This window comes from the organism of the source record quoted next, unplaced genomic scaffold (genome assembly GCF_019419815.1).
Source record: "Pyrus x bretschneideri cultivar Hongxiangsu unplaced genomic scaffold, Pyrus_bretschneideri_v1 Contig42, whole genome shotgun sequence".
NCBI classification, from domain to species: Eukaryota; Viridiplantae; Streptophyta; class Magnoliopsida; order Rosales; family Rosaceae; genus Pyrus; species Pyrus x bretschneideri.
Genome location: NW_025999746.1, coordinates 3,206,063 through 3,219,146, shown reverse-complemented (window position 1 = coordinate 3,219,146; position 13,084 = coordinate 3,206,063). Strand labels below are relative to the sequence as shown.

The 13,084-nt window shown below is 38.4% G+C and overlaps 2 protein-coding genes across 4 annotated transcripts; both read right to left on the bottom strand.

Moving 5' to 3' along the window:
* Positions 1 to 433: 433 nt before the first annotated feature.
* LOC103940324 (histone H4) lies at positions 434 to 977 on the bottom strand. Its single transcript, XM_009350420.3, has one exon. It carries the CDS (start codon positions 874 to 876, stop codon positions 565 to 567), a length of 312 nt encoding a protein of 103 aa, XP_009348695.1. The 5' UTR covers positions 877 to 977; the 3' UTR covers positions 434 to 564.
* A 1,962-nt stretch (positions 978 to 2,939) lies between these two features.
* LOC103940325 (subtilisin-like protease SBT3.5) lies at positions 2,940 to 11,575 on the bottom strand. Of its 3 annotated transcripts, XM_018645759.2 has the most exons (10): positions 11,094 to 11,573; positions 10,782 to 10,873; positions 9,832 to 9,929; positions 9,391 to 9,744; positions 5,074 to 5,567; positions 4,861 to 4,946; positions 4,374 to 4,616; positions 4,167 to 4,281; positions 3,907 to 4,087; positions 2,940 to 3,780 (listed from the first exon to the last, which is right to left on the bottom strand). In XM_018645759.2, the coding sequence occupies exons 1-10, from the start codon at positions 11,211 to 11,213 to the stop codon at positions 3,209 to 3,211; spliced, it is 2,355 nt and encodes a 784-aa protein (XP_018501275.2). In that variant the 5' UTR covers positions 11,214 to 11,573; the 3' UTR covers positions 2,940 to 3,208. The 3 variants fall into 3 exon arrangements, with proteins under 3 accessions (XP_018501275.2, XP_048422490.1, XP_048422491.1); XM_048566533.1 differs by lacking the exon at positions 10,782 to 10,873 and having other exon boundaries at positions 11,094 to 11,575; XM_048566534.1 differs by lacking the exons at positions 9,391 to 9,744; positions 9,832 to 9,929; positions 10,782 to 10,873; positions 11,094 to 11,573 and having other exon boundaries at positions 5,074 to 5,198; positions 5,275 to 5,417.
* Between the last annotated feature and the right edge of the window lie 1,509 nt (positions 11,576 to 13,084).

Genomic DNA, 13,084 nt, shown 5'->3' with positions numbered 1-13,084 from the left:
TAATAAATTACAACCAAAATATTTAAAAAAATATAAAATAGTAATGTAAGATAAAAGATAATAATAAAATATATATGGAAAAATTAAATCATTTTTTTATTTTTTAATTTTTTTTCAAATTTTATTAATTTTTTACATTTTTTTGGTAGGTGACGTCGATCTCTCACACAACCCCACCATAGCCCAATCACCCACATGGGCTGAAGTGAGGAAAGGACAGGATTGGGTTGATTTGGTCCCCTGTCCACAGGATTATCAGCTCCGGTGGAGCTGCTCTTATAAGCCTCAAATCCGAACGAATTGGCAAATACTTTATTTCCAAATCCTCTCTCGGACATAACAACAAACACCTTGCCTGCAATAAAAAATGGATTCGCTTCGAAACGAGTCAGACACTCCGAAAGTGTAACAGAACAACAAATTGTGCACAATATTTCTTTGAACTAATATATCTTCGTTGATGGAACTGGAAGCAGAACAAGTCTGATTGGGAATTACATAGGGGAACTCAGAAAATCAAAAAGCCCCAATTTGAACGAGGGATTTGATTCTACATATGTTGATTTAACCTCCGAAACCATAGAGGGTTCGACCCTGCCTCTTGAGAGCATAGACCACATCCATGGCAGTCACAGTCTTCCTCCTGGCGTGCTCGGTGTATGTTACAGCGTCACGAATCACGTTCTCCAAGAAGATCTTGAGAACCCCTCTGGTTTCTTCATAGATGAGGCCGCTAATGCGCTTGACTCCTCCTCTGCGAGCGAGCCTTCGGATGGCCGGCTTGGTGATCCCCTGGATGTTGTCCCTCAACACCTTCCTGTGCCTCTTGGCTCCGCCCTTTCCCAGCCCCTTTCCACCCTTTCCTCTCCCTGTCATTTTCCCGGAAAACTTAAATTTTCTGACCTCCCAAACAGATTTTTTGTGAAAATTGAAGTGAAAGTGGTGAATGAAGAACTGAGAGGGAAGGGGGGATTTTATACTGGGGAGCGGAATCGAGCGGTCTTTTAAATTTTTGCGTTGCCGCCTCAGCTCAGATTTGTGCGCGGATTTTTTTCGTTTTGTTTCAATTAGCACCGTTGGATTGAAACTTATCGACGGCTGACCTTGTCGATCCGCGTGAATGGAAATTTGCTTTAAGGTCACCGTTGATTATGGGTCATCGGACGGCTGATAGAAGTTACGGAAAGAAAAGTTAGATCGTGCAAATACGGTTTTTCCGCTGCCGCAGTTTTTACCTTTTACTTTTCATTAATACGACGCCAGTTTGCCTATGGGATTTTTGTTTTAAATTCCATGTTTACGTTCGTTACATCTGTTCAAGAGGAGTAGGCTAATTGGGATTATAATTTCATGTTTGGTGCGGTAAAAGATTAAGTTTAATAAGACTAGCTTGGATTTGTTCAAACTCCACCCCTCGCTAAGTGCTCTTAAAGCATCTCCAACACAATCAATTTGCAAGCACATTGCAATTTGATTAGTTTCTCAAGACTTCGTCAACAAGAGTTAGCTAGTAACATTACAATGATATTGCTAGTTACTTACTTAAAGCATAAAAACTGATTTGCAAAGTATTTAATTCTCCACTCTCAATCCATTCCACAATCGTTTATAAAACAAAAAGTGCACTTTTAAAACCATAACAAGCGTTTAGTAGACAATAACGTCACTAAAACTAAAACTTGATTGTATAGCACAATCTATCGTTTGACACCATCTCAATATTATAGGGTCTTAAACATACACTAGATAGTTTGCATAAATAAATAAAAAGTGACAATGCATTTTGTTCAAATTTCATAATTTGACTATCCAATCAAGTGATATTTTATTCATAGATTTTGAAACTCAATCCAATTGGACATATGCTTGAAATTTAGTCCAAGCCAATATCAATTGCATTAATTTCGTCAGATTAATTTTTCAAGTACAAAATTACCAAAAACACAAACCTTAAGAGTTTATTATTCAGTCACATTGTTTGCCAGATTTCTCATACACCAACAAACGATTGGAATCCGATCACGCGAATCCCCACCGGATTTCTGACAATATGCTCACCATCTGTCCAAGTTAGGCTGCCAAACTTGTAACCTACATTCACTATTTGAGTAGAGAAGAAAGTAACTTTGAAGGAAAGAATTTGGGTGGATATATCGGTAACTTCGAATTAAATTGTCCCACATTTGTCACGGTTCTTGTCACAGTTGTCGCTCTTTCGAGGTTTGGAATTGTGATAGAAGGTAGGTTGAGGTTCATTCCATGACATTTCGTTAAGCAATTTACTGTGTTCTGGGTTAATCTGGTAGCCGATGCGCTAGTGTAACCGAGGGAGCAGATGAACTGAATGTAATCCTCTGTACCAGTATCGAAGATGAGTCCTGGATCGATTGCCTTGTTGGATCAACATGCCCTCTGTAATAGCTGATTTTACTGCAGACTTAATGAGAGCTGCTATTCCTGCCACATGACCACACGCCATTGAAGTTCCCGATGGCAGCTCGTAAGCGCTGCGATGTTTCGTGTCAAGTGAGCGAAATGCAGCTGTGACGTCTACTCCCGGTGCAGCTATGTCCATCTATGTTCATAGATCAAATGACACAATGAAAATATGAAGATAAAAAACATATTAGTATGTGTTTATCTTTCTCATCGTAAATTACATGATGAGAGGGATAAACAAATAATAGCACACAACTCCAGTGAAATCCAAGGAACCTGGTTCTCTGTTCCCCATTGCACCCACTTTCATAAGAATTTCAATTCCACATTGAAAGACAATGGAGTGATGAACCATAAGTTTCCTATCCTTATCCTCAAGGTTGTTTGCTGCTGAGAGTTGTCATTTCTCTTCAAACTCTTCATCGGATATACTTTCTTGTATTCTCTCCTATCTTTGGGGATTTATAGAATTGTTATTTGTATCAAGCACATCTTGTAACTTACTGATGTAAATCATCACTATAAATACGCACTTACAACCTCTCTCAGATTTAACTGAGTTGAGCATCAACAACTGTTTAAGCCTTTTACAATCTTATGCGTGATTATTTCTCCTTTATGGAGTCCATAGTTGTTCATCAAGCATTCATACTCCCTCATACATTTTTCAACAAGCATTACAAAATCAACAAAACAGAGGGGAAGTAGACCTAATCTTCCGAAATATTCCCATTACTATTACAATTTACTGGATGACTATATGATCTGCTCAATTGGTATCAGTATAGGATCGTAGGATTTGTGTTCTCACAGATATAGGACTTGTCACAGCATGCACCCCATCAGTCCATGTCAGGCTTCCGAAAAAGTATGCTGTGTTCACTCGGTAGGTGGTGGAAACCTCAACTGTGAAGCAGAGTTTCTTAACTGTAGAGTTGAACACCAATGTCTCTGGCCTGACGACTACATTGATGCCTGGTGGAGGCTCGATTTGGGCTTTATACGTTGAGCTGACAGGACCAACATTCGTTACGGTTCGAGTGAGTGTGATAGGATTTCTTAGGTTTTGAATGGTGATGGAAGGCAGGTTCACATCAAGAATTGAAGGCTTTGGAACAGGACATGACGTGGCATGTTCAACAAGTAGAGTAACAGTTGAGGTGTCGTAGCCAAACGCACAAAGGTGGTTTATGTAGTCATTGGTGCCCATATCGTATATGAGACCAGGGTAAGCTGCCTTGTTCGGGTTCACTAATCCTCCTCCATAGTCAAATGGATCAGCAAGCTTCAGCCCTGCCCCTTCAACAAAGATTGGCTCTCCAAATGGATCAGTCTTCCATGCTACAAAAGAAGAAAAAAGTTTTGTTATTATTAGTATGCTGACATAATCACGAAACCATCCAATTTCACCACATTACAGACACTTGCTATTCACTTGTACTCTAACTATTATGGTTTTAGATCAACCTGTTGTGACTAGTGCTGATTTCATTGCAGCAGGGGACCAATCAGGGTGCAATGATTTTAGAAGTGCCACAATGCCTGCAATGTGGGGAGCTGCCATTGATGTCCCCCACATCAAATCAAATCCTCCATCCCCTGCGGGACTGGCTGCTAATATATTCACACCAGGCGCGGCTATATCTGGCTGCGATCAACAAAAAGCTATATTCAGCTGAATCTAAAGACACATTGCTTAACAGGACTAATGTTGTAGCAAATTCTACCTTCAAAATTGTTGGAGCGATGGCATTGGGTCCTCTAGAAGAGAAGGGAGCAACTTTAGTCGATACAGGCTTTCCCGTCAGTGTCTTAGAAGGGCTCAGTTTTACAATAGGAGATCTGTGTACCACAAAGAGCAGCCTTGTCACTTTTTTTTTTACAAAGAGAATAATGATTCTTAAATAATTATAGTGGTGGAAAAATGAAGATACCTTGTGGAACGAATGTAGGACATTATCTCAGTGCCAAGTTCGTAGTCAACTCCAATGAAGGGGAAGTCATCACTCCAATTAACCAAGGGACTACTAGGATTCCTTGCAATAATCAACCCGACTCCGCGGGCCCTTGCAACAGCACATGCAGCAACATATTCTTGCCAGATCTCCGTTATGAAGTAAATGGCTACATTTCCATCCACAAGTGTGTTGTTGTCGACTCTAAAGGAATTGCAGGCACTGCGAGTATTTTGTGTCATGGTTTTGGTTCCCAAAACTGAAAGAAATTTACTTACAATGGGGATGCCACTATGGCGGTATCCAAGCCAACCATGCATTGATGTGAATTTTAACTTTCCAACACTGCAGTATATGATTAGCTTGAGATACTGCCATAGTGGTTTTAGGTAGGTTTTTCTCTTCAACATCACCAGCAAACAAGATAACAAACAAACTGAAAAAAAAGTGAGAATAAATACATTACCCATCTGCTGTATGGAAGGGTTCTAAGCTTTCCAAATGCACCAAACCAACAAAACCAACCTCTTTTCCTACAAACAAGGCTTGCCCCTGAAATATTTATAAAACAAATCAATGGAGTAAAAGTAAAAAATATTAATGCTTAATCAGAAAAAGGAAAGTCATATTAATGATCAATTTAGAGAAGTTAATTTGCAACGTATTTTGTATGAGTTACCAGTAGAGTTTTGTTATTTCCGAGCGTGATGGGCGTGGGGAAGGATCTGTCCATGGTGGTAGCTGCAACAGTTATGATCCAGGGTGCCACGTTCGACACTGTCTGAGGAGCAGGTCCAGCATTGCCTGCAGAACAAACAACGGTAATACCTTTGGCCACAGCATAGAATGAGCCTATGGCAATCCCATTGTGCATACCAACCTCTTCAAACTTAAAATTAGGATCGTCACTGCCAATAGAGATCGACAATACATCTACACCATCATGTATTGCTTCATCAAAAGCTTTAAGCAAATCAGCATCAGTGCAACTGGGTTCTGGCCCACTTCGTCTCCAACATGCCTTGTACACGGCCAAATGAGCCCGTGGTGCACCACCTCGGACAACTCCTAGGGCAAGCCCTTTGTAACTTGCATTGGCCACAAAGGAACCAGCAGCGGTTGTGGCAGTGTGTGTTCCATGTCCATATGCATCTCTCGCAGAGTAGTAGTCCATGTTGAAAATCAATGTCAAAGATGTTGAAAATCAATGTCAAAGTTAGGTATGGAAAATTAGGCAATGTTAGGCATGGTTGAATAAAAATAAATTAGGTGAAATTAATGTGTTTTGTGTGGTAATAAATAATCTTAGTTTATTCATTTGGTTTGCTATAAATACCCAAGTTCTCAAGCATTGTAAATCATCCAAGGAAAAACAAAGCCTAGAGCTAAATAAGAAAAGCTTTGCTAACTAGTTTGTTTTGTGAGCTTTCTTTAAGAGTGTGTTCTATTTTCTTCTTCTTGGGATCATTAGAGTTATCTTGGATACTCTTCTTATTCAACAATTGGTATCAGAGCCAAGTCGGTCAGGGATCGTTCTTGGTAGAGCATTGGTTGTAAAGTCTCTTGAAATTCCGAGTATGCTCTGTGGTTGCAGTTTTGACTGATCTTCCACATCAGAAAAGGTTTCTTGAGATTATTGCTGGGGTTATCACAAACCTTGAGAGAGAGCTTCTTTGTGTCGAGAGTAGTGTATTACTCTGCACGGTAGTCACTCAAGCTTGTTCGGTGTAGTCAAAGTCTTGCCGATACGATGGGTGATCTTCAAGTTGTTGGAGGAATCAAGAAGCTCAACAACCAAAACTATAACACGTGGGCAACGTGTATAGAGTCTTACCTTCAAGGTCAAGACTTGTGGGAGGTTGTCGGTGGTAGTGAAGCTACACAACCGGCAGCAGAAGATGCTAACGGCGTCTTGCGGAAGTGGAAAATTAAAGCAGGCAAATCAATGTTTGCTTTAAAGACCACAATAGAAGAAGAGATGTTGGAGCACATTCGGGATGCTAGAACGCCAAAGGAAGCATGGGACACTTTTGTTACACTCTTTTCGAAGAGGAACGATACAAAATTGCAACTTCTCGAGAATGAGCTGCTATCGATGGTACAACGCGACATGACGATTGCCCAGTACTTTCACAAGGTGAAGTCGATATGCCGTGAAATTTCAGAATTAGATCCAACAGCTCCTATTGGGGAAACCAGGATGAAGAGAATAATTATCCATGGTTTGAGACCCGAATATCGAGGGTTCATTGCCGCTATACAAGGATGGCCGACACAACCATCGCTTGTTGAGTTTGAAAATTTGCTTGCAAGTCAAGAAGCTATGGCCAAGCAAATGGGAGGAGTCTCACTGAAGAGTGAAGAGGAAGCGCTCTACACCAACAAAAGCAAAGGCAGCTTTAAGCAGCGTGCTGGTGGTGGATCTAAAAGAAATGGTGACAAGGAAAAAGGTCATCAAGGAGGAGGGAGTTCTCGGCCAGGGGGAGCTCCGAAGTATCATGGCAATCGTGGTCAGTCCCAAAATAATAAAAGATTTGAGGGCAAGTGTTACAATTGTGGAAAGAATGGCCACATGGCGAAAGATTGTTGGACCAAGAAAGAGCCTGTTGAAAGTAATACTGCTACTTCCAGTTCGAAGGAGAATAGTGAAGATGGCTGGGATGCTGAAGCATTATTCGCTACGGAGGAAGAATGGGACACAGAAGCATCATCTTGTTGGTGCTCAGAAAATGAAATTGAAGATGATTGGGATGTCGTTGCGTCTCTAGCTGTGGAGGAAGAATGGGACGCAGAAGCATCATCTTGTTGGTGCTCAGAAAATGAGGCGTCACCTGACCCAAAAGAGTTTGAAGATACGTTGCAAGGGAAACTGGGAGACCAAGCTGCCCAAATCCAATCAAGTCCAGATGAGCCTGAAGATTTGCTTACTGGAGACGATGTCGACCAAGAAGTACCTAAGAGTACTTGGCAAACTGGCATGTATCAACAACCAGACGAAGAAGGTGGGCCTAGTGTACTGGAAGAATCAACTCCACAATCTCAACTCCGAAGGTCAACAAGAGCACGGAGACCAAATCCCAAATATGCCAATGCAGCCATAAGTGAAGAAGCAACAGAACCTGAGACGTTCGAAGAAGCATCGCAGAGTTCTGAGTGGATGACAGCTATGAAAGAAGAGCTTGATGCACTTCAGCAAAATCAGACTTGGGATCTCGTGCCAAAGTCAAGAGATGTGAAACCCATATCCTGCAAGTGGGTTTACAAGATAAAGCGTCATCCAGATGGGTCAATCGAGAGGTATAAGGCACGATTGGTAGCTCGTGGTTTCTCTCAACAGTACGGACTAGACTATGATGAAACGTTTAGTCCAGTGGCGAAGCTTACAACAGTACGAGTCTTACTTGCACTTGCAGCCAACAAAGACTGGAATCTGTGGCAGATGGATGTGAAGAATGCTTTTCTTCATGGAGAGCTGGATCGGGAGATCTACATGATGCAGCCAATGGGCTTTAAAAGCGAAGCTCATCCTGAGTACGTGTGCAAGTTAAGGAAAGCACTATACGGTTTGAAACAAGCACCCAGGGCGTGGTATGGTAAGATTGCTGAATTTCTAACACAAAGTGGTTATTCAGTAACACCTGCAGATTCCAGCTTGTTTGTCAAAGCCAATGAAGGAAAGCTAGCTATCGTGCTAGTGTATGTGGATGACTTGATCATAACCGGTGATGATGAGGCAGAAATTCTTCGGACGAAGGAGAATTTATCAGTCCGTTTCCAAATGAAGGAACTTGGTCAACTCAAGCACTTCCTTGGTCTAGAGGTTGATCGCACACAAGAAGGAATATTTCTCTGTCAACAGAAGTATTCCAAAGATTTATTGAAGAGGTTCGGAATGCTCGAATGCAAGCTGATCTCTACGCCGATGGAGCCAAATGTCAAAATGAGTGCACATGAAGGAAAAGATTTGGAAGATGCGACGATGTATCGACAATTGGTAGGTAGTCTGATCTACTTAACCTTGACTCGACCTGACATTTCTTATGCAGTTGGTGTGATGAGTCGGTACATGCAAAATCCAAAGAAGCCTCACTTGGAAGCAGTTCGACGAATACTAAGATATGTGAAGAGTACAATTGACTATGGTCTTTTGTACAAGAAAGGTGAAGACTGCAAGTTAGTTGGTTACTGTGATGCTGACTATGCGGGAGATCATGACACCAGGAGATCAACAACTGGGTATGTGTTTAAGCTTGGTTCTGGAACCATCTCTTGGTGTAGCAAGAGACAGCCGACGGTATCATTGTCAACCACTGAAGCAGAATATAGAGCAGCAGCAATGGCAGCTCAAGAGAATGCATGGCTGGTACAGTTGATGAGTGATCTACATCAACCAGTAGATTATCCAGTACCATTGTACTGTGATAACCAATCGGCAATTCGCTTGGCGGAAAATCCAGTCTTTCATGCAAGAACTAAGCATGTGGAGGTACACTACCACTTTATCAGAGAAAAGGTTCTACAAGAAGAGATTGAGATGAGACAAGTCAAGACAAATGATCAAGTTGCGGACTTGTTCACAAAAAGTTTAAGTACAGGCAAGCTCGAAAATTTTCGCTGTCTGCTCAGCACAGTGCAAAGAATGAGAGCTGACATTGAGGGGGAGTGTTGAAAATCAATGTCAAAGATGTTGAAAATCAATGTCAAAGTTAGGTATGGAAAATTAGGCAATGTTAGGCATGGTTGAATAAAAATAAATTAGGTGAAATTAATGTGTTTTGTGTGGTAATAAATAATCTTAGTTTATTCATTTGGTTTGCTATAAATACCCAAGTTCTCAAGCATTGTAAATCATCCAAGGAAAAACAAAGCCTAGAGCTAAATAAGAAAAGCTTTGCTAACTAGTTTGTTTTGTGAGCTTTCTTTAAGAGTGTGTTCTATTTTCTTCTTCTTGGGATCATTAGAGTTATCTTGGATACTCTTCTTATTCAACAGTCCACGGCCAAAAATTCTGTTTTATTGAATGGTTGCTCATGAATGAATCCTTTTATGAACATCTTTGCTCCTATAAGTTTTCTGTTGCAGGCTGTTGTGGCATTGAAGTCGCCTTCTGAACGTGAAACACATCTGCCCTTCCAATGAGTAGGGATTGGCCCAACCCCGTCATCTTTTAGCATTTTTGACTCTGGCCATATTCCAGTGTCAATGATGCCAATGATAACCCCATCTCCCATGTTGGTCTCATGCATTAAATTGGTGGGGGAATGAGAAGAGATGCCTAGGTAATCCCAACTCCTAGTAGTATGCGGTGTGTAAAAGCTATTTGGCCTGACATGAACAACTCCAGAGCACTCTATCAAGATTGAACAGCAGTAATAAAATCATTAGTTATGATCCGAAATTTTTGGGGCAACATAATTGTATGTTCAAAAGTACGCACCTGAAATCTTCTTGGCTTGCGATCCTGTAAGCTTGGCTGCGAAGCCAGAGAAGCCGTGTTTATAGCTATAGACCATTGATTCAATGGCGGCTTCTTTGCTGTGACATACGGATTAAACCACACATATTTAGCAACCATTTTTAGATATTTTATCTGCGTGTATTCAATTGAAAATTTGTGAGATTTTAATAGATTTATAAATCCATAGAGATTAATTGAGTTATAGAGATTTCATGCAAAATTTTGATTCAATTCCCTCGAAATCTCAAGAGGAGAGGAAAGATTTGTGAATGCTTAAATTACACTACAAAATCTCTTCAATTCCCTTAAACTCCTCAACTTTTTTAAACTATTTCAAATAATTAATTAAATACATCTGAAAATGTTATAAACTTATTTGAAGTCCTAATGGAATACAACCAGATTTCTAAGAATTTTAATAAATTATCTTAAAATCCTGATTGAAGATGTTAAATTTCAGAAAATTACTTAAAATCCAAATTGAATATCTCTAGATTCATTAAAATAATTAAAAGCCCTTAAATTCTCAATTGAATAAACTAAATTAAGTCACATTCAGTCATGCAATTAAGTTTAAAAAGCAGCAAAACCATGAATTAAGCTAATTTATCTACAGATGTCTATACTGAACTCATTCCTGAAATTAGATCCTATCATCTCCATATCTCTTCACTGAGGATCCCGAAGATCAATTGATACCAACCGTTTATCAAAAATCGTGTAACCACAGCTTTTCTCTTTTTTTATATTTTCAACCGTTTTGCGTGAAAAATATTAAAAATATAAAACTATGATCACACAATTTTTTATGAAGATTTGTATTAATTGATCCCTGAAATCTCCAATGAGGAAGTCTGGAGAGGATCTCTCTTTCTTTATGGAGAAGATTGAAGTAGCGTGAGGTGCTAATGTTATGTGTGTAAATTTACCTGCCAACAACTGATGCCAGCATATCATGATGTAAATCGGTTAAACGCTCAGGATCCTCATTGTGCTTCGCACCCAAATAAACTATGTGGAGCTACATAGGATAGGCAGTAATTTACAGTTAGTAATCCACCTAAAAAAAACAAAAATTCTTCACTCCATTTTTTCTCCACCTGCATACTTACTTTTATATATGGCTTTCAGATCGAATAAATTAAAAGAAAATTTAGAGATATAAATTTAAAAAAAAAAAGAGAAAAAAAAAAAGAAAAAGAAAAAGAAAAGAGTGCGGAAGGCTTTTGAAGCAGACTTACTTTACTCTTGCCATCAACTGGTGCAATCAGAGTGTTGTTGCCATTGAAAACTAACAAAAAACTCACTGCCACAAATAGTAAGGCCTTGTCGATCTTACCATTCACCCGGAGGAAACCCATTCTCTCTCTCTCTCAAACAGATTTGCTGCAATAAATTGAATTGAATGCGGATAATTATACGAGAGGAATCGAGTGGCGCACGTGCACACGTCGACACGTTTCAGACGCGTCGCGGTGGAGAGATCCATGTGCGGAGCAAATACGGAAGTCTTTTCTTACATTCTGTTGTTCTTTTTCTTGTGGAAAAATGTCGATGTTGTTAGATAATTTTGTTATCTCAGATAATAGATGCATTGCATGGAAGCATGATCACAACAAAATTATCTGACAACATCTATTATTTTCGGCATTTTTTAGATAATTTTGTTATCTCGGATAATAGATGCATTGCATGGAAGCATGACCACAACAAAATTATCTGACAACATCTATTATTTTCGACATTTTTCAGATAATTTTGTTATCTCATATAATAGATGCATTGCATGGAAGCATAACCACAACAAAATTATTTGAAAAAATCTATTATTTTCGACATTTTTCAGATAATTTTGTTATCTTAGATAATAGGTGCATTGCATGGAAGCATGACCCCAACAAAATTATCTGACAACATCTATTATTTTACCAAAAATAATAGATGTATAATTTGGGAGGCCAACATTTATGGGCCCCAAAATTTAGGAGGCCACCAAAAATATTTTATATTTAATATAATAATATATAAAATAATAAAATAATATTATATAAAAATGTTAATCCAAACCAAAAAGTATATATAAAATTCCTGATGGGCCCAAAACCCATATCCTTTTGCGCTCATCCAAATCAAACTTATAATTCAGCCATTGTTAATCAAATTGAAAAACTGGTCAGGGTTTAAATTTGTTCAACATAGGTTGTTGGTCTAAAGTTATTATAATTTAGATGCAAATTGATAGACTTATAAACTTAAAAATTTTAGAAAGTGTATATAGCTTCAATTTAGAAATTCAGGTGGACTCTCTTTCTTTTGTTTTACTGCATGTAAATTTAATATAATATGAGTGCAAATTAAAACTTATTTCTATGCAAATACAGAAGTCTTTTCTTACATTCTCTTTTTTATTTTTCTTGTGGAAAAATGTCGATGTCTTTTTCTTACATCCTCTTTTTGTTTTTGTTTTTCTTGTGGAAAAATGTCGATGTTGTCTTTTTCTTACATCCTCTTTTTGTTTTTGTTTTTCTTGTGGAAAAGTGTCGATGGTTTTTCTTGTGGAAAAATGTCGATGTTGTGATCATCGGGATTCATGCTTCCATGCAATGCATCTATTATGAGATTCTCATTAGACAATATTTATGGGCCCCAAAATTTAGGAGGCCACCAAAAATATTTTATATTTAATATAATAATATATAAAATAATAAAATAATATTATATAAAAATGTTAATCCAAACCAAAAAGTATATATAAAATTCCTGATGGGCCCAAAACCCATATTCTTTTGCGCTCATCCAAATCAAACTTATAATTCAGCCATTGTTAATCAAATTGAAAAACTGGTCAGGGTTTAAATTTGTTCAACATAGGTTGTTGGTCTAAAGTTATTATAATTTAGATGCAAATTGATAGACTTATAAACTTAAAAATTTTAGAAAGTGTATATAGCTTCAATTTAGAAATTCAGGTGGACTCTCTTTCTTTTGTTTTACTGCATGTAAATTTAATATAATATGAGCGCAAATTAAAACTTATTTCTATGCAAATACAGAAGTCTTTTCTTACATTCTCTTTTTGTTTTTCTTGTGGAAAAATGTCGATGTCTTTTTCTTACATCCTCTTTTTGTTTTTGTTTTTCTTGTGGAAAAATGTCGATGTTGTCTTTTTCTTACATCCTCTTTTTGTTTTTGTTTTTCTTGTGGAAAAGTGTCGATGGTTTTTCTTGTGGAA